At 38.9% G+C, this 25958-nt stretch overlaps 1 protein-coding gene across 1 annotated transcript in view; it reads left to right on the top strand.

The window, feature by feature from the left end:
- Positions 1-25491, top strand: part of IQCH (IQ motif containing H) — a 229438-nt gene extending 203947 nt beyond the window's left edge. Inside the window, 5 exon segments of the mRNA XM_069597379.1 lie at positions 7920-8042; positions 15365-15426; positions 20148-20256; positions 25379-25460; positions 25463-25491. Of these exon segments, the coding sequence (XP_069453480.1) occupies positions 7920-8042; positions 15365-15426; positions 20148-20256; positions 25379-25460; positions 25463-25491 (405 nt within the window).
- Positions 25492-25958: the final 467 nt, after the last annotated feature.

A 25958-nucleotide genomic window follows, 5' to 3' on the forward strand; every position in this document is an offset into this window, starting at 1 on the left:
CAGAGAGCAGTTCATTATGCATGTGGATGCCTGCTTCGTAACTGAAATAAGAACCTCATCAGCCTCTGCCAACCCTTAAACAATAGTTCTGTGTTATTGCCACCACATTCAAGTTTACGCTTGTTAAACTGCTACTTGGATTATTTTATCAAACATTCATTTATTTGTGGTCCCTTACTGCCGAGAACAGATTTTGGAAGCTCCTTTTTTAAGTTAATGATTTGAGCAATGGGTGTTATTAATTCTCAGAATATTATAAACATGATTAATTTTCAGGCAGAGATTTATTACATAAGGATTTCAACTATGTCAACTGAAATGCATCACTGTCAAAACAAGTATCATGGCAAAAATAGAATATGCTCCACACTTCAAGTGCTGGTGCTCAGAACTAAATCAATTTAAATTGTGGTTGAAGCAAAATTATATTCTCCAGTGAAAAGGAGTATTTCAAGCTTCCTTTATTTAGCTTGAAGCGTTCTTGTTAGATTGTGATTTAGAAAGGTAGTTTAATAAAACTAGACTTCTACCAGTAATATTTTGCCTTCTATTTTTTTCCCCCTTATTTTCCTAGAAAAGGCTAATCTCTGAAATTCCCACACACTCCAAACGTGGCCAGTGGGAATGTAGAGAGAACAGGACTGCACTGGAAGTCAGGGGCCATGAATTCTGATCCTTTCTCGGGCCTCAGTTTCCTGTTTTGCAAAATAGGGAAGGCCTAAATGACCCCTAGAATCTCCTGAGGCATTTACTTTTTATGGGGCTTGTATGTAGAGTAGGACTCTGTTTCAAGCCTGACTTAGGCACCCTCATGTACAGTGAGACCTGTGGATAGGGAATTTGTCCTGTAAGGAGACACAGGAAGGGCCCATCCCCACGGCCTTCCATTGAAAGGTCTTTTTCTTGAAGAATCTTTTAGAAAGGCATAACACTGTTGTGACAAGGTCACAATGTAAGTCCTCACCAGCCACACCTTAGCTATCAGTCAAAACTTTCAGCCAGAATCAACTGGAAGTAAGTTCACCTACTTTGTGCCAAGCATTCTGCTAAGCACAGGGGATATAAGGATAACTAGCAAAGAGCTCTAAGTTTTGCAAAGGACCAAGATAGGCCAGCATAGAACTATAACGCATATAATAACATGATAATAATATCCAAAATATACTAAGCCTTTACTCCTCACCACGTACTTTAACGAAATGCTTTACATGAATCCTTATACAACATGATATATGAGGCAGGTGCTATTATTATGCTCATTTTTAGCTAGGAAGACTGAGATAAGAAGTGTTAAGCAACCTGTGGAAAGTCACTCAACAAGCAAGCGTGGAAGCCAGAATTATGCCCAGGCTTGTGTGTCTGACCGTTGTGCTACCCAGCCTGCCTTGTGTTGGCTGAGAGTCAATGATTCAACCCCAGAGTACAGCTTCAGCTCATCCCTGAAGAAATCTCTGGGTGAAGCCATGGAAAAAGTCTTCTTCCAAAAGAGGCTTCATCTCCCTGTGTGAGGAGGTTATTTGCAGACATATTACCATTATCCATGGGCTCCTAATCTGCTCTGAGCTACTAGGCCAGGACTCAGTGAGCCCTGAATGGTCCAGATGGTTGTGGAGGAGTCTTCTGATGCAATAAAACCCATTTAGATTATGACTCCCTTGGTAAACCTAAATGGATTTTACAGCATTAGAAGCAAGTTGGTTAAAAATGATGCTTTCTATTTGTTATAATTTGTATAATGCTTTACACTTTAAATAGATGTGAGCTTATTTAACCACTAAGACCATTAAGGTATGACCTAAATCAAATCCCTTACTATTATACAGCAGAAGTGACAAATAGATTCAAAGGATTAGATCCAATAGACAGAATGCCTGAAGAACTATGGATGGAGGTTCGTGACATTGTATAGGAGGCAGTGATCAAAATCATCCCCAAGAAGAAGAAATACAAACAGGCACAATGGTTACCTGAAGAGGCCTTACAAATAGCTGAGAAAAGGAGATACACTAAAGGCAAAGGAGAAAAGGGAAGATATACCCATCTGAATGCAGAGTTCCAAAGAATAGCAAGGAGAGATAAGAAAGCCTTCCTCAGTGATCAGTGCAAAGAAACAGAGGAAAACAACAGAATGGGAAAGACTAGAGATCTCTTCAAGAAAATTGGAGATACCAAGGGAACATTTTGTGCAAAGACAAGCATAATAAAGGACAGAAATGGTGTGGACCTAACAGAAGCAGAAGATGTTAAGAAAAGGTGGCAAGAATACACAGAAGAACTATACAAACAAGACCTTAATGACCCAAATAACCATGATGGTGTGATTACTCACCTAGAGCTAGACATACTGGAGTCTGAAGTCAAGTGGGCCTTAGGAAGCATCACTATAAACAAAGCTAACAAAGATGATGGAATTCCAGCTGAGCTATTTCAAGTCCTAAAAGATGATGCGTGAAAGTGCTGCACTCAATATGCTAGCAAATTTGGAAAACAGCCATGACCACAGTCCTGGAAAAGGTCAGTTTTTATTACAATCCCAAAGAAAGGCAATGCTGAAGAATGTTCCAACTACTGAACGATTGCACTCATCTCACACACTATCAAAGTAATACTCAAATTTTTCAAGTGAGGCTTCAACAGTACATAAACCATGAAATTTCAGATGTTCAAGCTGGATTTAGAAAAGGCAGAGGAGTCAGAGATCAAATTGCCAACATCTGTTGGATCATAGAAAAAATGAGAGAATTCCAGAAAAACATCTATTTCTGCTTTATTGACTATGCCAAACTTTTGACTGTGTGGATCACAATAAACTGTGGAAAATTCTTACACAGATGGGAATACCTGACCACCTTACCTGCCTCCTGAGAAATCTGTATGCAGGTCAAGAAGCAACAGTTAGAATGGTACATGGAACAAATTCTTACACAGATGGGAATACCAGACCACCTTACCTGCCTCTTGAGAAATCTGTATGCAGGTCAAGAAGCAACAGTTAGAATGGTACATAGAATGGTTCCAAATTGGGAAAGGCTGTATTTTGTCACCCTATGCAGAGTACATCATACGAAATGCCAGGATGGATGAAGCACAAGCTGGAATCAAGATTGCCAGGAGAAATATCAATAACCTCAGATATGCAGATGACACCACCCTAATGGCAGAAACCATAGAGGAACTGAAGAGCATCTTGATGAAAGTGGAAGAGTGAAAAAGCTGGCTTAAAACAACAGTCAAAAAATGAAGATCATGGCATCTGGTTCCATCACTTCATGGCAAGTAGATAGGGAAACAATGGAAACAGTGACAGACTTTCTTTTCTTGGGCTCCAAAATCACTGCAGATGGCGACTGCAGCCATGAAATTAAAAGACACTTGTTCCTTGAAAGAAAAGCTATGACCAATCTGGACAGCATATTTAAAAAAAAAGAGACATTACTTTGCCAACAAGGGTCCATCTAGTCAAAGCTATGGTTTTTCCAGTAGTCATGTATAGATGTGAGAGTTGGACCATAAAGAAAGCTGAGCACTGAAGAATTGATGCTTTTCAACTGTGGTGTTGGAGAATACTCTTGAGAGTCCCTTGGACTGCAAGGAGATCCAGTCAATCCTAAAGGAAATCAGTCCTGAATATTTATTGGAAGGACTGATGCAGAAGTTGAAAGTCCAATACTTTGGCCACCTGATGCGAAGAATTAACTCATTGGAAAAGACCCTGATGCTGGGAAAGATTGAAGGCAGGAGGAGAAGGGGACCACAGAGTGGGATGTTTGAATGGCATCACCGACTTGATGGGCATGAGTTTAATAAGCAACCTCCGGGAATTGGTGATGGACAGGGATGCCTGGCGTGCTGCGGTCCATGGGGTCACAAAGAGTCTGATGCAACTGAGAAACTTAACTGAGCTTATTTGATCCCCATGATAACCCCAAGAATAATTAAGACATGGGCTATCATACTCCTTTTATAGATTAAAGGAAAGTAAGGCTAAAGGTAAAGGTAAGTGAGCTGCCCAAGATCGTGAAGTTAAGTAAGTAGAAAAGCCCAGGTTTTCTGATTGAAGTCCCTTTCTGATGAAAAGATTTTCTGGTTGGTTGTTTAATTTCAAATATTTTATCTTATTTGTGAAATAATTTAGCTTAACAAATATTAATAAGAGCTAGCTTGTTTTTGAGTGCTTACTCTGTGCCAGACACTGTTCCAAGGTCTTTATGAACTCATCTAATCCTCGAGACAACACTGTCATCTAAGCTGTCAGTCTGAATTAAAGACAACCCTAGATCATTGGCTGTTTTTGCCTATAGAGACTGCAGACTTGGTTAAGTCTTTTTAAATACAGGTTTATCATGTATGTTCATCTTTATTTGCATTATTATAACACATTTATTAAGCACTTAAGCTAGGAATTTCAAGAAGTATCCAGGATACAGGGACATTTGGCAAAGTCCCTGTCCTTGAAGAGTTGAAAAGCAATATAAAATAGATAGCACACACACAAAGGAAAACCATGAGGTCTCATTTAAATACCTTTTGAGTGATAGTCCCTTAACCTGCCGCTGGGGTTCTTAGGAGAAACAATTGCGGACAGGTGGGGACAGAACACTTTGCTCAGAACATAGAACTTGGTCTGGCCTTACAGACTAAGACAGTCACCATGTGACAAGGAGAGGGAGACCCTCTGCAGTGGAAAGGACAGTAGCTGAAGAGAGACTGGTCTATTATGAACCAGCTGGACTGGGACAGAGATTATGGGAGGCAGGGAGTGGGAAAAGTGATTGAGAAAGTTGGGGAGTCTTGAATGCTAGAAGGAGACACTGAAGAGTTCAGAGCATTGACCAATCTGAGTTTGGAAAACATTAAATTATAGTCGTAATGCTCAATATCCCAGGCACCAGTTGAGGAAGGAACAGCCTGGAAAATTACATTTGCTATAGGTCTACAATGCTCCCAGGCCCTTCAAAGAAACAGCAACAATTAACAGTAGCTACTGTGTATCAAGTACTAGGTGTTTGTTTAATCATCAAAGTCAGAGAAGTTAAATGACATATCCAAGATCATACATTCAGTAAGTGGCCTGCTCAGGTTTTGATCTTTGGTCATTCTGATTCTGTTTAACCTCTCCACTACCGAATTCTGCTTGTACCTGCACCTCCCTAGTAAGCTGCAATGGTCTGGACTAGGATGGGGATGGTCATGGAAAAGAAGACATTACTTGGAGACATATATCAAATATCCTGGTTTTTCTTTCTAATTCCATATGAATCACAAGCTCAGGTCTGGGAGGAGGGGAATTGCAGTCTGTCTCCATAGAGTGGAAGAAGCCTCAGGATGGTTGCTGTCCGGTAATACTGAACAGTGAGCTCTTCTGCTTCACTTTGGAGCCAAGACGCGCACTGAGCTGGATCCTGGTATCAGATGCCTGCCCATCTCTCTCCCTCACTGACTGGTGCCTGATCTTGGGTTTGCTAGTTTATATACTATAGCAGCATAAGACAAGTTTAGAAGACAAAAATAACCTCAGAATTATCTTGTGAATTCATGGTAATTACCACGCAATTACATGCTCAGTAACCACAATGGAATTTCAGAGTATTTACAGCTCACTTCCACACACAAAAGCTCAGGCTTCTGGGCCTTTGCTGTGAAGGCCTGAGCATGGCACAGCCTGGCATGGCAGGGTGAGCAGGCGTGGTTGTCATGCTCCCCCAGACTGATTGCATAGCTGAGCCAGAGCTTCTCTTAGCCAGTTCTTGTTACCCTCCAATTATCTCTGCCAGAGCTACATTGTCCTCCAAAAGATGTCCTCTAGGGGCGAGGCCTGGGATGACTGTCCTGAGCTGTCATTTTCTAGAGCATGTGTGACTGTCCCCTGTTTTGTGAATCAATCTCTGTTTCTGCCCCAAAGCTCTCAGTGACTGAAAGTCCCCTGAATTACATCCTTTGAAGTACCTCTTCAGTCTGAGAGAAGTGCAGTCCACTTTATTTCATGTATCTATTGTTTGAAGAAATACTGAACACTAGCATCATGTCCAGCCTGGGGATTCAGACGCCAAACAGTGCCTGCCCTCAGAAAACTCCCTGTCATGAAAGAGCGCCAGCCAGGAGAACAACTCATAATAGGTTAGGGAGATAACAAAGTACAGTTGTGAGACAATAGATGGTCAAATAGATTTTTCTTTGTAAAAGTAGAATTCCCAGTGGCTCCAAGTGGGGACATACCAGTGGGGGTGCACAGATCGATGCATTAGCCTGTGGGAGCCTAACATTTTTGTAGGTGTGGACCCTGCTTGTGTGTGGGCTTAATTACTACTACGGATAACGTGACCATCAGATATACTATGTAAATGTTGAAGGAAAAGACACAGTATGTGGGGGACGTATGTCACAAAAGATGAACATGAAATCTGTGTGTGTGTCTGTGTGTGAGATGTGGGGGAAAGGATGTTTATTTTCTGCTGGGTACTCACTCAGTCAGCCGCAGTTCTCTGCATTAGCTCAGAGGCAAACAGGGGGCCTGGAGTTTCACAAAAGATAGTGTGTCAGGTCATTAGGATCCTTGCAACCAGCTGTGAGCCAGCAGTGAGCCAGCAGCACCCCTTTTCCTTCTCCTATTTCAAGTCACTGCATGCAATCAGGCCGTTGCCCAGCACCTGAGGGTCCCCAAAGTTCAAAATCTGGGCCATATGTAGCCGCTTTTATGCTGTAAGGTTGGCCACAGCTCTATGAGCAGTTTTCCATATTTCCATTTACCCAAGGACAAAGAGATAATTGTCAAAGGCAAATATCACATTTCATGAAGGACATGCTACGAAACTATCAGGAATCAATACTTTCTTTTGTGCATATTAAATTTCCAATATTTTAGGAGATACTGTAGTTGAAATACTTTGGACCTACTATAACCAGTCTCTTTGGGATAGCTCTCATTCATAGGCAAGCAAGATAAAGAATAGCAATTTCCCAAACAAAGAAAGCAGTTGGAATTAAAGCTCTAGTATTGGTCCCTTCAAGGAGGTGAAGTACACTTAATTATTTGTTGCTGAAGAGCACAGTATGGAAAGGCGGAAAGAATCTTTTCAGCAAGAAATCTAGTGAAAACTATTTTAGCCAGGGGACCACGGTTGGCGTCATACTGATAAGTCATGCTGATATGAGGTGATGAAAGTAGCAGTTTACCTCTCTCTCCAAAACAAACAACCCTCATCTAACCATGAAAAAAAATCAGGCACACCTCAACTGAGGGATATCCTACAAAATACCTGATCAGTACCCCTCAAAACCGTCAGGTGAGACAGAGAAACTGTCACAGGGGACATGACAAACATAAGGTGGAGGGGATCCTGGAACAGAAAATGGGACCTAGGGAAAACTAACTATATCCAAATAAAGTATGGGCTTAACAGTAATGTGGCGATTTGGTTCCTTAGTCATGACAAACATCACGTACGTGTACCGCATCAACGTGCCGTGTCAAAAGCAGGGGAACTGGGTGTGGGCGATACAGGAATTCTCTGTATAATGTTTGCAGCTTTTCTCTTAATCCCCAATTATTCTGAGATTAACATTTTATTTAGGGTTTCCCTGGTGCTCAAGCGGTTAGGAATTCACCCGCCAATATAGGGGACACGGGTTCAATCCCTGGTCTGGGAACATCCTACGTGCTACGGAGCAGCTAAGCCCATGGGCCACAGCTACTGAAGCTTACGAGCCCTAGAGCCCGTGCTCCACAGCAAGAGAGGCCAGTGCAATAAGAAGCCCATGCACTGCAATGAAGAGTAGCCCCTGCCCACTGCAACTAGAGAAAGTCTGCGCAGAGCAACAAAAAGCCAGCACAGCCCCCCCAAAAGTAAAGAAATTAAAAAAGAATTAAGTTTATATATTTTGTGAAAAGTTTGACATTCAGCTGTGGTTTTTTTTTCCAGTCACAGGCAACCAGTCGCTATGCAGTGATGAGCACCCAGCTGAGGCACGACAGTCTCGCTCTGGTTTTCCACTATGTTTTTCTCCAAATGTGTAAGGCTCATGGCATCGGCTATAATATTGAGGTATGAAGGATGGCAGTTGGCCAAGATTGGACCAAATGTAGGCCTGTGGGTGATTTAGGCAGCTAATAATTTGGTACCCCTTCAAACAGATGTTCTTTAAACATTGGTTTGACATGTATTTAGAGGAAGGCTGAGTGCTGCTTGGGGACGAACAGAAAGGCAATTCCCCAGAGGGTAGCACTTGGTGCTGGGAAGTTGATATCTGTCCCCAAACTCATACACCCCATGTTAGTAAAGTAGAAGCCCTGTAGCTCACCAGACTTAGGAGTCATTTAGGGGGACCCTCTCTTCATTTTGAAGCATGTCTTGACTTTCTGACCCCACCCAAAGCTGTTTACCTATGAATATCCTTCTAGTCTGGTTGGGCTGCCATAACAAAACACCATATACAAGGTGGTTTAAAGGGCTTCCCTTGTGGCTCAGCTGGTAAAGAATCTGCCTGCAATGTCGGAGACCTGGGTTCAATCCCTGGGTTAGGAAGATCCCCTGGAGAAGGGAAAGGCTACCCACTCCAGTATTCTGGCTTGGAGAGTTCCAGGGACTGTATAGTCCATGGGGTCTCAAAGACTTGGATACGACTGAGTAACTTTCACTTCATTTAAATAACGTAAATTTATTTCTCACAGTTCTGGGGGCTGGGTAATCCAAGGTGAAGTTCCAGTTAATTCAGTTCCCAGTGAGGACCCTTCCTGACCTAACAAAGTAACTGCCTCTTTGCTGTGCCCTAACATGGTGAAGAGAGAGCAATCTCTGGTGTCTCTGTAACCCCTCCTAAAAGGACACAAGTTCTATCCAAATGGGTCTTCACCCTTATGGCCTCAATAACCTTAACCATGTCCCTAAAGTCCGTGTTTGCAATACATTCACATAGTGTATTACGGCTTAAACATATGAATTGGGGTGTTGGGGAGTGGTACACAATTCAATTCATAGCGTCCTTCTACATACATATTGTAGTTTCTTTCCAGGAGGAGTTCTGATAGAAAACATTTACCCCCATTTTTAGTTTATTTCCAGTGATATTGATGGCCAGCTGAAGAGTCAACTGTAGTTTTCAGCCTCAGAGTTAATTAGACTTACATATGCCAGAAGGTGGCTAAATCTAACTCCAGCTTATCTGAATCAACTTATTTTATTTGCTTCTAAAATATCAAAGCAGAACAAGCTCTGTGAGTGGGCATATTCGGCAGAGAAGTTCTCCTGTTGAAAAGAAAACATACTCCATAACTTTACAATTCCCAAAATTATTATTAGAGATTTATTTCTTCGGCTGAAGGCTTTGTACTTGATTGAAGTTCTAGTACCCCTGAGAAAAGTAAAGCACCAAATTTTTTAAGTTATTTACACCTTCGTGGCTCTGAGTTGATCAGAGTCATTTCTAAGAACAAATTTCAGTACAGGAAACAGGCTGCTATGGCCCGGGAGAACAGTGGATGGTACAAAGGAAGGGGTTCCACTGAGGGTGAGAAGAATGGAGAAAGGGCTTAGAAGCACAGAAGACACAATGGGCGTGGCCTCCAGGTCTCCGGTGCTAAACAATCTATAAAGGATGAAAGATGAAATGGAAGAAAAAGAGAAAAATAGACTGAAGGTGATGGAGTGATGGAACAATATGAAGAAGAAAAAGATAACAGGAGAAAATCTGGAGGATAAAATCCAGAGACTGGAACATTCTATAAAAATAAGGTGTGTGTGTTAGTTGCTCAGTCATGTCTGAATCTTTGTGACCTCGTGGACTGTAGCCAAGCTGTCTCGTTCATGGAATTTTCCAGGCAAGAATACTGGACTGGGTTGCCATTTCCTTCTACAGGAGATCTTCCCAACCCAGGGATCAAACCTGGGTCTCCCACATTGCAGGCAGACTCTTTACCATCTGAGCCACCAGGGAAGCTTCATAAAAATAAGGTAGGAGGAGATAAACAGAAAGAAAAAGAACAAATAATAGATAAAGCTAAAGAAGAGATGAGAAATTGAGTCATGAAACTCTGAGGCAAGAAGGAGACATGTGACTACTTGGAATATTTGCAAATTCTCTAGCTTACTCTATTTTTCCTGTGAAGGATTCACATCTTTTCAGACCCTGGGATCCATCCCTGATCAGAAGTCTCTACTTGTTCTCTCCATTGCATTTTCTTGGAGAGGTATTTAAACAAGTACCTACTATGTGCTGGCACAGAGCTAAGCACTATTACATTATTATCTCTTTAATTTTCTGTAAGAAGTTGCTATTACTGCCATATTACAGTGAGAAATTTGTGCTTAAAGAGTTTAAGCACTTTCCCTCGCCACACAGCCAAGCATTTTATGGAATGCCTTAATCCACAATTGTCCATGAAGTCAAATATGATTCTTTTTCTTACATCAGAATACCTCCTATGCACCTTTTTCTCTCTAAAGACTGTTTCTCACTAACTATGTTTCTAAAACATTATTTCCAATCTGTTCCAAGAATTCTGAGATCCATTTCAAATAAAATATTCCACCTAGGTATTCCTTATGTATTCTTCATTTGAAGAAGCACAGACTTCTCCATAACCCCCTCAACTGTCTCTGACAAAGGAAAAAAAAAAAAAAAGATATGTATAACAATGAACTTCCTTAAAATTGTATTGCCTCCTTGGGTTTTTCTGAGTCTATAAAGAAGATCACTTACCCTAATTCCAGAATTACATGTGCTATCTCCTTTCCATGTGTGTGTGCTCAGTTGCTCAGCTGTGTCTGACTCTTTGTGTCCCCATGGACTATAACCTGCTAGCCTCCTTTGTCCCTGGGATTTTCCAGGCAAGAATACTGGAGTGGGTTGCCATTTCCTCCTCCAGGGTATATCCCCAACCGAGGGACTGAACCCACATCTCCTGCATTGGCAGGCAGATTCTTTACCATTGAGCCACCTGGGAAGCCGTTTCCACTCTTGATCAAATTTAATGTGGCAAGAAGCAATATTAATAACACATCAATGTCATTGCTACCAAAAGAAGAATCCTCAAAAGTCCTTATTCTCAACATTATGTTTTTCTTGCCATTATCATCATCAAATTTCACATGTTGTTTCTGGTCCAAAATCTCAGGGGTGAAAAGGGGAAATGAGATCACCCTATGAGTTTATTTTTCCTTGCTGAATATTGGAAGGAAGCATTGCTGAGTTTGTAACCAACTCGGTAGGTCTCATTCCTGGTATTTCTGTAATGCTACAAAATACCCCCACTGATTTCCTAATGAAATGAACTTGTAATGAAAGCCATATGGAGAAAAGTGTCACGTTTACTGCCTGCGACAGTGTGGTGGGCTGGTCTCACACATATATAGGCAATGTGCCATGGTCCTAAATGGCTCCACAGCCACTAGCAATCACTTCCTCAGGCCAACGGATTGTCGTGGTGGCTGATCAAAATAGTCTGACTCTCCTCCTTTCACGCACATAACAGAATTATACCTCCTCCTACTATACCACACTACCCCTGTGCTAGTGAAATATGAATGGAGGTGATGTATGTCTCTCTGTGCCTTTAAGAGCCATTCCATGAGTCACCATGTCCTTTTTCCTGCCTTGGAAATCCTGGAAGCACACTGAAATGGAGCCTCCTTCAGCTCTGATGTACCAGCGGGGACCAGAGATCCATGCTGACCCACGTGGGAAATGAAGTATGAGCAAGAACCAACTTTTTTGTTACACAAACTAGTAATTGTTTTTTTTTTTTAACTACTGAAGCATAACTTAGCCTACTTGATTGATTCAGAAATTAGTATCAAGAAAAGGATGCACCCCAAAAAGAAAAGAAGTATTATTACTTCACCATGTAGTCAGTACAAAAAGTAATAAGATATTTTCCATTTGTGTACCAAGTCAGGGATTGAACCTGAGTCTCCTGCATTGCAGGCATATTCTGTACTGTCTGAGCCACCAGGGAAGCCCAAAAAAAGGGCATGTTGCCTCGGGGAAACAAACCCCGTCTCCCATTTGACAGGCGGGGATATTCCCCACTATTCTAAAGGCCGGGGGCGGGTGGGGGGAGCTTCCCTGGTGGCTCAGAGGTTAAAGCATCTGCTTGCAACGCAGGAGTCCTGGAGAGCGCGAAAGCTGCAGTAAACTCAATTATGATCACTCATATTTCAAGTTCTCAGTAGCCCCCTGTGTCTAGTGGCTACCATGCTGGACAGCACAGTAAAGGATGCAAGACAAGATCACCTAGTCAATCGTTCTTAGCCATTAGAATGACTGCCCATTAGAATGGCCTGAGTGAGATTTAAAAAGTACAGATGTTCAGGCAAGTTTGGGAATAAGGAGAGGCAAGTGAGGCACTTACCCAAAGGACCTCAGTAATAAAGATAAATTTAATAATGTAATGCAAAATGTTAAAATCAAAATTAATTCAAGACATCCATGATGAACAAAATATCAATATTTCAAAGAAAAATATACTGATGTTTTTCCTTTGCCTTGGGCTCTAGTATGGCTTAGTGTGTCACTGTACCCAGGGCCCAGACCAATAAAATCAGTACTTTTAGAGGTAGGGTCCAGGCATTAAATTTTTAAAGCATGCAGATGATTCTAATATGCAGCCAGCATTGACCACCATTCTAGTCCATTGTCTATTCTAATGCCTAGATTTCCTGATAAAATGGAGAGTCAATGGGGAGTTGCAGTTCTGGTATGTGGTATCTTTTACTAAATCCTCCAAATGTAGTTTTTTGTTTTTGTTTTTGTTTTGTTTTCTGTTCTCCTAGTGATGAGAAGTCCACAGCTTCACGGACAGCCATTTCCACTATTGGACAACTCCAGCATTAGCTTTTGTTTATTTGAGAAAAGAATGTTAAAAGATAGTTTTCCAAAAAGGATAGTCACGCCTCTCATACAGATACAAAACTACACACATGATAAAGATTTTATTTAAGAGAGAAAAATTAGGCAGATTTTATAATCAGGACAAGAAAGAATTTTTAAAAAACATACATCTTTATAGATCATGACTATTGAAATGAAAATGTAAATGGAGGCAAAGTTGATTTTTCCACATGGGAAGCAGGAGAGGAAAATCAACTGAACCTCTAACAAACTAGACAGAATTTCTCAGTCACTTGTAAAATATCTTCCATAGAATCAAGGTGTGATATGGACAGTATATAGCTTTCCTTTGAAGTACAAATTATTTTTCACACAACAAACTGCTTCCGTATATTTTTTATCCATTTCTCTTAGAACAGTGGTTTTTAAATTTTGATGTGCATGAGAATCACCTGGAAAGTGAGCTAAATTGCAGATTGGAAAAGGAAATGAAAGCAAAAACAAATAAATGTTGCTGCTGCACTGCTAAGTCACTGTCCAACTCTGTGCGACCCCATAGACAGCAGCCCACCAGGCTCCCCCGTCCCTGGGATTCTCCAGGCAAGAACACTGGAGTGGGTTGCCATTTCCTTCTCCAATACATGAAAGTGAAAAGTGAAAGTGAAGCCACTCAGTCGTGTCCGACCCTCAGCGACCCCATGGACTGAAGCCTTCCAGGCTCCTCCCTCCACCCATGGGATTTTCCAGGCAAGAGTACTGGAGTGGGTTGCCATTGCCTTCTCTAAACAAATAAATGGGACCTAATTAAACTTAAAAGCTTTTACACAGCAAAGGAAACCATTGACAAAAGACCACCTGCTAAATGGGAGAAAATATTTGCAAACGGTATGCCAAGATATCCAAAATATATAAACAGCTCATACAACTCAACATGAAAAAAAAGAAATTGATTAAAAATTGGGCGGAAGACCTGAACAGACATTTTTCAAAACAAGACACACCGACGGCCAACAAGCACATGAAAAGATGCTCAACATCATTTGTCATCAGAGAAATGCAAATCAAAATCATAATGAGATATCACCTCATACCTATCATCAAAAAGAGCACAAATAACAAATGTTGGTGAGGATGTGGAGAAAAGAGAACCCTCATACACTGTTGGTGCAAATACAAATTGGTGCAGCCACTGTGGAAAAACATTATGGAGGTTTTTCAGAAAACTAAAAGTATAATTACCATATGATCCACCAATTTCACTCCTGGGTAGAAAACACTAATTTGAAAAGATACACGCACCCCAAATGTCATAGCACCACTATTTACAATTGCCATGATATGGAAGCAACCTAAGTATTCACCAACAGGTAAATGAATAAAGAAGATGTGGTATATATGTACAATGGAATATTACTCAGCCATAAAAAGGAATGAAAATTTGCCATTTGCAACAACGTGGAGGGACTTAGAGGTATTATGCTTAGTGAAATAAATCAGAGAGAAAGAGAAATACTGTTTGTTATAAATTACATGTGGAATCTAAAAAATACAACAAACTAGTGAATATAACCAAAAAGAAACAGACTTACAGATACAGAGAACAAACTAGTGGTTATCAGAGGGAAGAGGGAAGGTGGGAGGGATAAAACAGGGATAGATTAAGAAGTACAAACTACTATGTATAGAATAAGCTACAACACAAGGAATATAGCCAGTATGTTAAAAAAAACTATAAATGGGGTATAAGCTTTAAAAATTGTCAATCATTATGTTGTACACCTGATACTTATATAATATTGTATATCAACTATATATCAATTTTGAAAAGGTGCAGTATATATATAATGGAATATTACTCAGCCATGAGAAAGAAGGAAATCCTGTTATGTGTGAGAACACAGATGAAACTTGACTGCATTATGCTAAGTGAAAAAAGCCAGACAAAGATTATACGATTTCACTTACATGTAGAATCTAAAAAAAAAAACACGTCAAACTCAATGAAACAGAGTAGAGTGGCGGTTACCAGGGCCTGGGGTGGGTGAGGGATTGGGAGGATATTAGTCAAAGGGACAAATTTGCAGTTTGAAAATTAGAATAGGTTCTAGGGAAATCTAACAAAGAGCATAGTGATTATAGTCAACAATATTATATTATATACTTCAAAATTGCCACGAGACTAGATCTTTGATATTCTCACCACAAAAATGAAATCATAATTATGTGATGAGATAGAGGTCTTAGCTAAAGCTATTGTGATATTCAAATTACAATAAATAAATATATCAAATCAACATGTTGTATACTTTAAACTTATACAATGTTGATGTAAATTATAATCTCAGTTGAAAGACAACACCGACCAGGAATATCCCTATTCCATGTTCTAGAGACAGCCTTTCCAAATGTGCTTCTCACAATATTTGCAATTAGGTCTAGACTTCAATTCAAATCAGCCTTAGTGGTCTTAGTTTAGTACGTTTTCTTTGTTTCCAACATAATATGCTATTTTTCTCTTCTTCCCATTCAAATTTTATAGGACAGACAAGGAACTATCTTTATATTATTTGAAAACTTGAAGAGAGACAGGTTGGGAATGTTGTAAGTATGAAGTATGTCTAAGAGATGTAATAAGCTAAGAAAATAGACTATAACAACCAACAAGAATGATGCTTCTTTTGCATTTTAATCAGTCTGCTGATTCATTGAAAGTCTATCTTGTTTTATTTAGATCTTTAAGTATTTCATAAACTGACTTGAGATGTGTCAGTGGGAGTTCATTATTATAACTGATTAATTATCCAGAATCAATGGGTAAGAGTCTAGTTTTAACAACATACTATATTCAAACACATATACCTACAAGCCACAGCAAATCTGACTAATTGCAGAAGGGCAGTTGTCATTCTGACATGCTTAGAAAAGTACTCTGATGACTCAGCAAGATGCCCCCTAAGAGGCGGGGCCTGTAGCCTCTCCTCAGATCTAGTTCCAGCCCTGATGCAGTCTCCTTGAGGTACATTTTATGCTAAGAGTCCTTTGCACCATTCAGGGGGTTTCTCTGTGTTTTCCTGTTTCCTGCAAATTTCTCTCCAGGTTATTCTGGAGAGCTTAGTGAAAGTTTTTACCTCATCTAGGACTCAGAGCTTTTGAGTCATAGCCTTGAACTGTATCTTATTCATATCTTGAAATATGGTTATTTGGTACCTTTAAGTCATTCTGATTTGTTGGGAAACTTTCTATCCTATATTTTTCTTCCTTTTAATATTTACAGCACATTGAAAAAGATAAGATAAATATAAACTTTTCTTAGTGTTGCTTGATTTCCTCTGGAGGATTGAGAGGCTTTTTCATGAGTTGGCTGGGTTTTATTTGGGTTTATGACAATCAGACCATATCAGGTGAGAGCTCTAAGAGGGAACCTTACACATCAGAATTGTGTGGCTTGGCTTCACTGGGATAACTTCATCTGATTTCACTTATACTAGGATATTTCTGGAAATAGTGGAATTTAAGTAGAAAGTTCAAGGAAGGGAAAGATGAAGGAAGTTCTAGAAATGAATTATTAATAGGAAAGGGGACATACAGTCGATCTAGTTTCTTGGATCCCAAGCTGGGAACCATGGACCTGAGGAGGCTGAGGGGGTGGTTAGAGGAGCTTGAATCCATGTGTGGACTCAGCATCACACACACACACACACACACACACACACACACACACACACTTTTTTTTTTTAAGTATGAGTCTCAGTCTTCAGGATATGTAAGAATCACCTTGAGGGACTTTGTGAAACTACACAATCAAAGATTCTGATTTTGTCGATCTGGATGGGACCCAGGAATTTGGAGAAGCACCTGGGGTCCAATACATACTGACCTTGTGGCAATAAAATACAAATCACTGTTAAAAAATTAATTTCTCTCAAAATCTCTCTTGGTAATTGTCACATTGCACTTGAAAATATGTGGACTATTTTCAAATATCTTTTGATAATGATTTATAACATAATTCCACAGTGATAACAGAACAGACTGTGTACCATTTCAATATCTTTAGACTGTGAAATTTTTTGCACCTTTTTTTATCTCCCTGGACATGTTCCACTGTCTCCTGGTTTGTAGTCTATGGGAACTTGAATAGGATTTGTATCATGCTATCGTATGAAAGTTGTATATATCTTAGTTATGTTGAATTGGTTCATAGTGCTATTCAGGTCTACTATATCCTTCTACTTTTCTGTCTGTTCATTCTATTAGTTTTTGAGAGTTTGATATTGAAACTCCTACTAAAAATCTTAATTTATCTACTTAAAATATTGTAAAATATAGTAGAACTATATGTAACTTTGTTCTGTGTTTTCCAAGTCTACTGTAAATGTGTTATCATATTTTCATAATTTTAAAAAGGAAAAAATGAAAAGAAAATTAATGACTCTAAAGTTGTCTTTCCCCTTCATGGATCACAGCTTTGTCATGGTGAAGGGCCATCCAGGATGGACAGGTCATAGTGAAGAGTTCTGACAAAACATGATCCACTGGAGGAGGAAATGGCAACCCACTCCAGTATTCTTGCCTGGAAAACCACATAAACAGTACGAAAAGGCAAAAAGATTTGGCACCTGAAGATGAGCCCCTAGGTTGGAAGGTGTTCAGTATACTACTGGGAAAGAGCAGAGAGCAATTACTAATAGCTCCAGAAAAAATGAAGCAATGGGGCGAAACCAGAAACGACACTCAGTTGTGGATGTGTCTAGTGGTGAAAGTAAAGTCGATGCTGTTAAAGAACAATACTGCATAGGAACCTGGAATGTTAGGTCCATGAATCAAGGTAAACTGGACGTGGTCAAGCAGGAGATGGCAAGATCGAACACCAACATCTCAGGAATCAGTGAATTAAAATGGATGGGATAGACAGATGAATGGCTAAGGAAGTTGTGGTACATATACACAATGGAATATTACTCAGCTATAAAAAGGAATGCATTTGAGTCTGTTCTAATGAGGAGGATGAACCTAGAGCCTATTATACAGAGCGAAGTAAGTCAGAAAGAGAAAGACAAATATTATATATTAATGCATATATATGGAATCTAGAAAGATGTTACTGATGATCATATGTGCAGGGCAGCAAAGGGGACACAGACATAAAGAACAGACTTTCAGACACAGTGGGGGAAGGAGAGGGTGGGATGATTTGAGAGAATAGCATGGAAACATACATATTACCATATGTAAAATATGTAGCCAGTGGGAGTTTGATGTATGATGCAGGGAGCCCAAAGCCAGTGCTATGTGACAACCTAAAAGGTGGGAGGGGGAGAGAGGCAGGAGAGGGGTATAAGAGGGAGGGGACATATGTATACCTATGGCCAATTCATGTTGATGTATGGCAAAAATCATCACAATTTTGTGAAGTAATTATCCTACAATTAAAATTTTAAAAAAATTAGTTCTAAAAAAATGGAAAATAAATAAAATGGACGAGAATGGATGAATTCATTTAGATGACCATTATATCTACTACTGTGGGTGAGGCAGATTTTACTTTCTTTGGCTCCAAAATCACTGTGGACAGTGACTGCAGCCATGAAATTAAAAGATACATAAACCATCTCCTTGCTCCTTGGAAGGAATGTTATGACAAAACTAGACAGCATATTAAAAAGCAGAGACATTGCTTTGCCAACAAAGGTCATATAATCAAAGCTATGGTTTTCCCAGTACTCCAGTATGGATATGAGAGTTGGACCATTAAGAACGCTGAGCACAGAAGAATTGATGCTTTCGAACTGTGATCTGGAGAAGACTCTTGAGAGTCCCTTGGACAGCAAGGAGATCAAACCAGTCAATCATAAAGGAAATCAACTCTGATTTCCTTAGAAGGACTGAAGCTGAAGCTGAAGCTCCAATACTTTGGCCACCTAATGTGAAGAGCCAACTCATTGAAAAACATCTGACTCATTGGAAAAGACCCTGATGCTGAGAAAGACTGAAGGCAAAAGGAGAAGGTGACAGCAGAGGATGAGATGGTTAGATGGCGTCACCAACTCTATGGACATGAATTTGAGCAAATTCTGGGATATAGTGGAGGACAGAAGCCTGGCATGCTGCAGTCCATGGGGTAGCAAAGAGTCCAACACAACTTAGTGACTGAACAACAACAACAACAATTTGCCTTTGGCTATTGTTTTTTCTATTAAAAGAAAAGATACCAATGTTCAGTAGCTATAAGGGGTAGGAGTAGGTGGTCCTTGGATTTAGGGAATGTAACTCAAGAAGTTTGGAAGTACTTGGCTAGTCCACTTCCTTCATTTCAGAGAAAAGAAATGAAGACCCAGAGAGCTCAAGTAACTTCCCCAAAGTCACAAAATCAGTAGCAGGGCATAGAGCTCTGGTTTCCTGTCTTGGAACTGGGAAGATTTCTACTCCCCCAACCTGATCCAAGGAAAACCCAATCAGGCTGTAAGGAAGCCATTCCAAAAGGGTCTAAGCCTGACTCTAAGGTGACTTATTTTACAGATAACAACTGGCAAAGAATCCCAAAGTTATTTGCAGCTGCCTTAAGAGGCATTAGCTCTTTAGGTTCATCCCCTCAGGACAGAACAATTTTTAAAAATTAATCCATTCCTTTAATCTATTTTTTCCTTTGATTAAAAAAAAGTTTGAATAATTGCTAGAAAAATACCCTGGAGTTTTGTTTCGAGGTTAAAATTTACAATGGTCTAGTGGTTTGGGAATGTTCACTGACCATAATTTAGTTCTGCAAGATGGTTTTCAAGTTCTCTGAAATCTTCCTTAAATGTGTGTTCAGCTTTATACAGACAGCTATTCATGAATGGGGCACATTCTCCTCTGCACATAGATGGGATGCATTCATAAGTGGCAGGAATCACTTGTATACATGAAACAGAAAATAAACCCTAGATGAAAGTCTTCAAAATGCTGAGGTGCCAATGTCTCTGTAGGCAAGTAAATTGTTAAGCATGAATTACACTCAGAAACAATTCTCTTAAACTAACAATTTTTAAAATGAGCTAATACTAGTGTCCTAGCTCAGTGGTAGCCTTTTTGCTAGGAATGACTGAACCTATTCCTACATTCTGCTATGTTGATTAATAAAAAAATATTTATTACACAAATCCTTTTTGTTGACAAGTTAAAATGGAGCCTCATCTTTCATATCTCCCTGAAGATTGCCACCTTGTGAGATTGAAAATACTCATTAAATTCCATCACCAGACAGGCACAAATGAGAGGGTGATTGTTTTTAAGCATGTGAGGGGAATCGTTGGTAAACTCATTTGTTTGGATATCATTAACAGAACAATCGGTGAGGATCTCCAGGGGGTCCTCATGACCTTTGCTCGCAATCTCTTCATCATCCATCAAGAAATATCAGCACCTAATATGCAAGGCGAGACCAATTTTAAGGTGAGGTGTTAATTAACTAACGATCCTGGTTAATTTCTATACAAGGGCTGAAAATACCTCATGCTGTATTGTAAACAAGTGCTAAACCATATTTTTTTTTTCATTGTAAGCGGTACATATTTTACAGCATGTAGGGTCAATATTGTAAGGTTCCCACTGAACCTGTTAGTTAAATTTAATAGTTTGAAACTTTTTCTTTAAATATAGTAGACTTGTTTTAACTTGCTGCCATTTCCAAATCTAAGCTTACAAGACAATAGGGCTTTCTGATGTTGAAGGTGACATTGAAGTACCACAATGGAGCCAAAACAGAGACTGTCACAACCAAAAATCCTGACTATAATCTACCTATATTTCAGATAATATGATATCTGGCTAAGGATTCCTGGGAAGTCTAAGTTTCTAGAGCCAGAAAAGTTCTGCAATCCCAGGAAGGACAACGTGTATAGGGAGAAACAGAAGAAAACCTCAGTATATTTGTAAGCCATCTGCTCCACCCCATTTTGCTGAAGTGGGACATCATAACATTTTGAAGCTTCCAAACATCACCTAAGGATGTTGCTTCAGAAAATCCAGTCATGTATAATTGACTAGAAGTCTCTAAACTCTAGAAAATGAGAGCAAGATTCCAAAATTCTTTAAATATCAGCTAAACAGAGACGAAAACTTGATATTGCTTACTGAAGTGTGCATCTGGTTTGCAGTCAGCCTTCATCTTGTTTGAATGGGTCAAGTAACTCAAGGAATTAAATCAGAAACCACATGTGATTTTTCTCTTAAATGGAAAGCCCAACAAAAGCTTGATAAAAATAAAAATTTTGAATATTATTTTTCCTTGAGTTAGGGCCCAGTCCCACTCAGCCAGTTGAGTCACTCAGTCATTTCTGACTCTGCAACCCCATGGTCTGCAGCACGCCAGGCTTCTCTGTCCTTCACCAACTCCCGGAGCTTGCTCAAACTCACGTCCATCAAGTCAGTGATGCCACCCAACCAGCTGATCCTCTGTCGTCCTCTTCTCCTCCCGCCTTCAGTCTTTCCCAGCATCAGGTCTTTTCTATGGAGTCAGTTCTTCACATCAGGTGGCCAAAGTATTGGAGCTTCAGTTTCAGCATCAGTCCTTTCAATGACTGTTCAGGACTGATTTCCTTTAGGATTGACTGGTTTGATCTCTTTGCAGTCCAAGGGACTCTCAAGAGTCCCTCTGTAACAGTAATAATGATAGTAATGCTTTGCTCTTCAGAGTGATTTTATGTGTTGCATCAACTTTCACTGGTCTTTCTAAAGGATCTGTACTCATCATTTATAGTCTAAGTTCCTGCCAGCTAGCATCATTTCATCTGTTATCATGATGTGCAAAATTCTGAGCCTATATGCACGTGATTAGTTTAGTCTGTCCAAATACAGCTAATAGTCAGGATCAGATGGTGCTGTGGACTGAACTATGTTCTCCCAAAGTTCACGTGTTGAACTCTTCATCCGCAGTATGATAATGTATGAAGAAGGTGACCTTGGGAAGTAAGTATGTTTAAATGAAGTCATAATGGTGGGTTCCTCATGATGGGATTAGTGCCCTTATAAGAGACTAGAGACCTTGCACTCTTTCTTTCTCTCTGTCTTTCTCTGCCTCTGTCTCCCCACTAAATGGGAACACAGCAAGAAGATGGCTGTCTACAAACCAGAAAGAGAGCTCTCACCAGGAACAGAAAGAGCCAGCACCTTGCCCTCAAACTTCCCAGCCTCCAGAAATGTGAGAAATAAATTTCTGTTGTTTAAGCCACCCCATCTACAGTGTTTTGTTATAGCAGCCTGGGCAGACTAAGGCACACGGTTTATCCCCCAAGCCATGCAGACTTAGTAGACTCCAACCTTGGACTTGAGGTTGGCAGAGCCAACTGCTATGGACAAAATAAGGCCTTTTCTCTCTGCCCTTTGTCTGACTTTAAAATCATCAAAAGTCAGATATTCTTAAGTAGCTTTTAAATATCTCATGGTTTCTGCATCTCATGTGAATTATTGTTATCTTGACTTTTTTTTAACCCTTGCTAGAAGGTCCAAAGGTAAAAACTTTAAATCTCAATAAAATAGGAATAACTTAAAAACTTAAAAACTGTAATAGATTCATTTTTGGTAATATTTTTGTCTACTATCCTAATGACAGCCTGATAAGTATTTTCAGTTCGTAAACAAGGATTTACCAGCAAAGTAAAGGCCAAATAAAAATGAAAGATGATGCAGAAAAAGCATTTAACAAAATTTAACACCCTTTCTTGATTAAACAAAACACTCAAACAAACTAGGACTAAAAAGTAACTTCTTCAACCTGATAAGGGCATCTGGGAAAAACTCACAGCTAACATCATAGTTAATGGTGCAAGACTGAAAGCTTTCCCCCCAAGATCAGGAACAAGAACAAGGATGTCTGCTCCCACCACTTCTATTCATCATTATAGGAGGTTCTAGCCTGGACAGTTAGGGAAGAAAAAGAAATAAAAGGCACCAAGTTTGGAAAGAAATGAACTATTTTTATTCACAGATGACATGATCTTGTATATAGAAGTCCTAAAGAACTCAGAAATAATCTGTTGGAACTAATAAATTCAGCAAGTTTGTAAGACCCAATAGCTATATATCAATATAAATATCAGTTGTATCTCCATACATCAGCAATGAACAATCTAAAACTAATTTTTAAATAAAGAATAAAATATTTACAAATAAGTTTGGCAGAATGAGTACAAGACCTATCTGCTGAAAACTACAAAACAGCATAAAAGAAAGGAGACCTAAATAAGTGGTAAGTCATTCTATGTTTATGGAACAGAAAACTTAACATTGCTAAAATGGCAGTACCCTCCAAACTGACTCACATATTCATTGCAATTCCTATCAAAATCCTAGCTGGCTTTATTGCAGAAATTGACAAGATAATCCTAAAATTCATTTGGAAATTTGAGAGATCCAAAATAGTCAAAATAATCTTGGGAAAAAAGAACAAAGTTAGAGGGCCTCTCAATTTTAAAAACTTACTACAAAGCTACAGTAATCAAGAATATGTGGTACTGTCATAAGAATAGATGTATAGATGAATGGAATAGAATTGAGAGTCCAAAAACAAACCTTCACTTTTACAGTCAATTGACTTTCAACAAGCGCCAAGCCCATTCAATGAAAAAAGAATAGTCTTTTTGATAAATAGTGCTGGGACAAATGGATATCCACATGCAAATGAATGAAGTTGTACCTCTCAACTCCATAGCAAATACAAAAGTTAAGTAAAACTGGATTAAAGACATACATGTAAGAGTTAAAAGTATTAAATTCTTAGAAGAAAACAGGTATAAATCTTCAAGACCTTGTGGTTAGCAATGGCTTCTTGGATATGATACATTAAGTTCAATCAAGCAACATAAAAATACTAAGTTGGATTCCATCAACACTGACAACTTCTATGTACACCAAAGGATACTTACAAAAGTGAAAAGACAACTTACAGAATTGGTGAAATTATTTCCAAATCATATATATGATGTCTCTAGTGTCCACAGTATATAAAGCACTCTTACAATTTAACAACAGAAAAACAAATAATCCAGTTAAAAAGTGAGCAAAGGACTTAAATAGATTGTTGTCAAAGAAGATATACAAATACACAGTAAAAACATGAAGAAACACTCAACATTATTAGTTATTAGGGAAATGCAAATCAAAACCATAAGATTCCATTACACACTTAAGATGGCTACAATCAAAAAGACATAATAACAAACACTGACAACGATACAGAGAAACTGGAACCCTCATACGTTGCTGATAGGAATATTAATGGTGTCATTGCCATGTATAGTTTCATATTTCCTCAAAATGTTAAACAAAATTGCCATATGATTCAGCAATTCCACACCTAGTTTTATACCCAAGAGTACTGAAAATATATGCTCATATGAAAACATATATTAGTATGAAACATTATTCATAAGAGCCAAAAGGTAGAAACAACCCAAATACCCATCAACAGATAAATGGGTGAATTCCATTATATCATATTAAATGAATAATATTTCATACATTGGAATACTAAGTATAAATCTTCATGATCTGTGGTTAGCAATGGTTTCTTAGGTATAAAACCTAAAGTGCAAACAACCAAAGTAAAAATAGATAACAGATACAATGAAATATTATTCAGCCATAAAAAAGAAATTAAGTTCTGACCCATGCTACAAAATGGATAAACCTTGAAAACATTATGCTGAGACACAAAGGGCACAATACTATATGATTCATTTACATGAAATGTCCAGAGTAGGCAATTCTACAGAGATAGAAAATAGATCAGAGGTTACCAGGAGGTAGGAGAGGTAGAAAATGAGGAATGGCAGATAATGGGTATAGAATTTCTACTCAGGTGATCAAAGTGTTCTGGAATAACACAGAGTAATAGGTTCTTATGAATATACTAAAAGCCACTGAATTATACACTTTAAAAGGGTGGATTTTATGATATGTGAATTTTACCTCAAAAAAAAACTTAATAAAACGCATGGAAATGTGCCACTTTTCCTCCCCCAAGCCAATGGAAATAAATGCTCCCATCAGCTGACTAGTCCTCATTTTAGGGTGACTAGACCACAGCATCCCACTCCAGTGGGAATCCCAGGGATGGCGGAGCCTGGTGGGCTGCCATCTATGGGGTCTCACAGAGTCAGACACGGCTGAAGCGACTTAGCAGCAGCAGCAGCAGCAGACCAGGGCATCTCAAATTAACTGCATTGAAGGACCTGTTTGTTGTATTTTTTCTGATCTATTATCCATCAATACATATGTGAAATACAACAAAAATGAATTACTAGAAAAATAAAATGAAAAAAATCAAAGTCATATTACACAGAAGCCCATTTTTTCATTATATTTAATAGACACAAAAATCTCTATAAAGGTTTCCAAGTTCTTCCTCTCAGTTTTTAACCCATTTCGTTAAAGACTGAAAAAGTGGAACACATTTTGAGCAGAACTGATCTAAACCATACTTAATTTTAAAAAGGAGCAAATGCTTGAGGAACTGGATGGAAGACTTGTAAGAGGTCTTTAAGTAACAAATACTATTTTCACTGTTCATTTACAGACTACCATTAATGACCTTGAAGCCATTCTGGGAGTAACAGAGGAAAACAAGTTGAGATTTGAAGAAAACCTACAGTCCAAACATTAAAAACCCTCTCTAAACCTGATAAGTGAATGATCCTGGAACACTTTACTGATTTTGGATTCCAATCTGAAGCCAAAAAATGGGCAACATTCATTTTTCTGTTAGGAATAAAAGGAAGGGAAATTTAGTTTGCTTTGTTTGCTAGGAAGGGTAACAGAGTAGACTATAATGTAATGCTTTCTTTAAAAATTGTTTATTAAGTAATCTTATTTTACTTATTAAACCAAAACCTATTTGTGTTATCATTTCAATCAATCTCTTCCTCTTCCCAAACACAGGAAGAAATAAGCTATCAAGAAAGTTACAAGTCTTACTAATATCGCTTCTGCATCTATCTCTTTATAAACTTCAGGATTATGAAGCTTTAAAAAAAAATTCTCTAGTTTTCTCTTCCTATTCCTAATAATAATTTGTCTTCTGCATGTAAAAAATTGAATAAAGGCTTAATCCTCGCTATTTGCCAAAATGGAAATGTCTCTTTTTCCCCAAGAAAATT

The sequence above is a fragment of the Ovis canadensis genome, chromosome 7, assembly GCF_042477335.2.
Source record: "Ovis canadensis isolate MfBH-ARS-UI-01 breed Bighorn chromosome 7, ARS-UI_OviCan_v2, whole genome shotgun sequence".
NCBI lineage: Eukaryota > Metazoa > Chordata > Mammalia > Artiodactyla > Bovidae > Ovis > Ovis canadensis.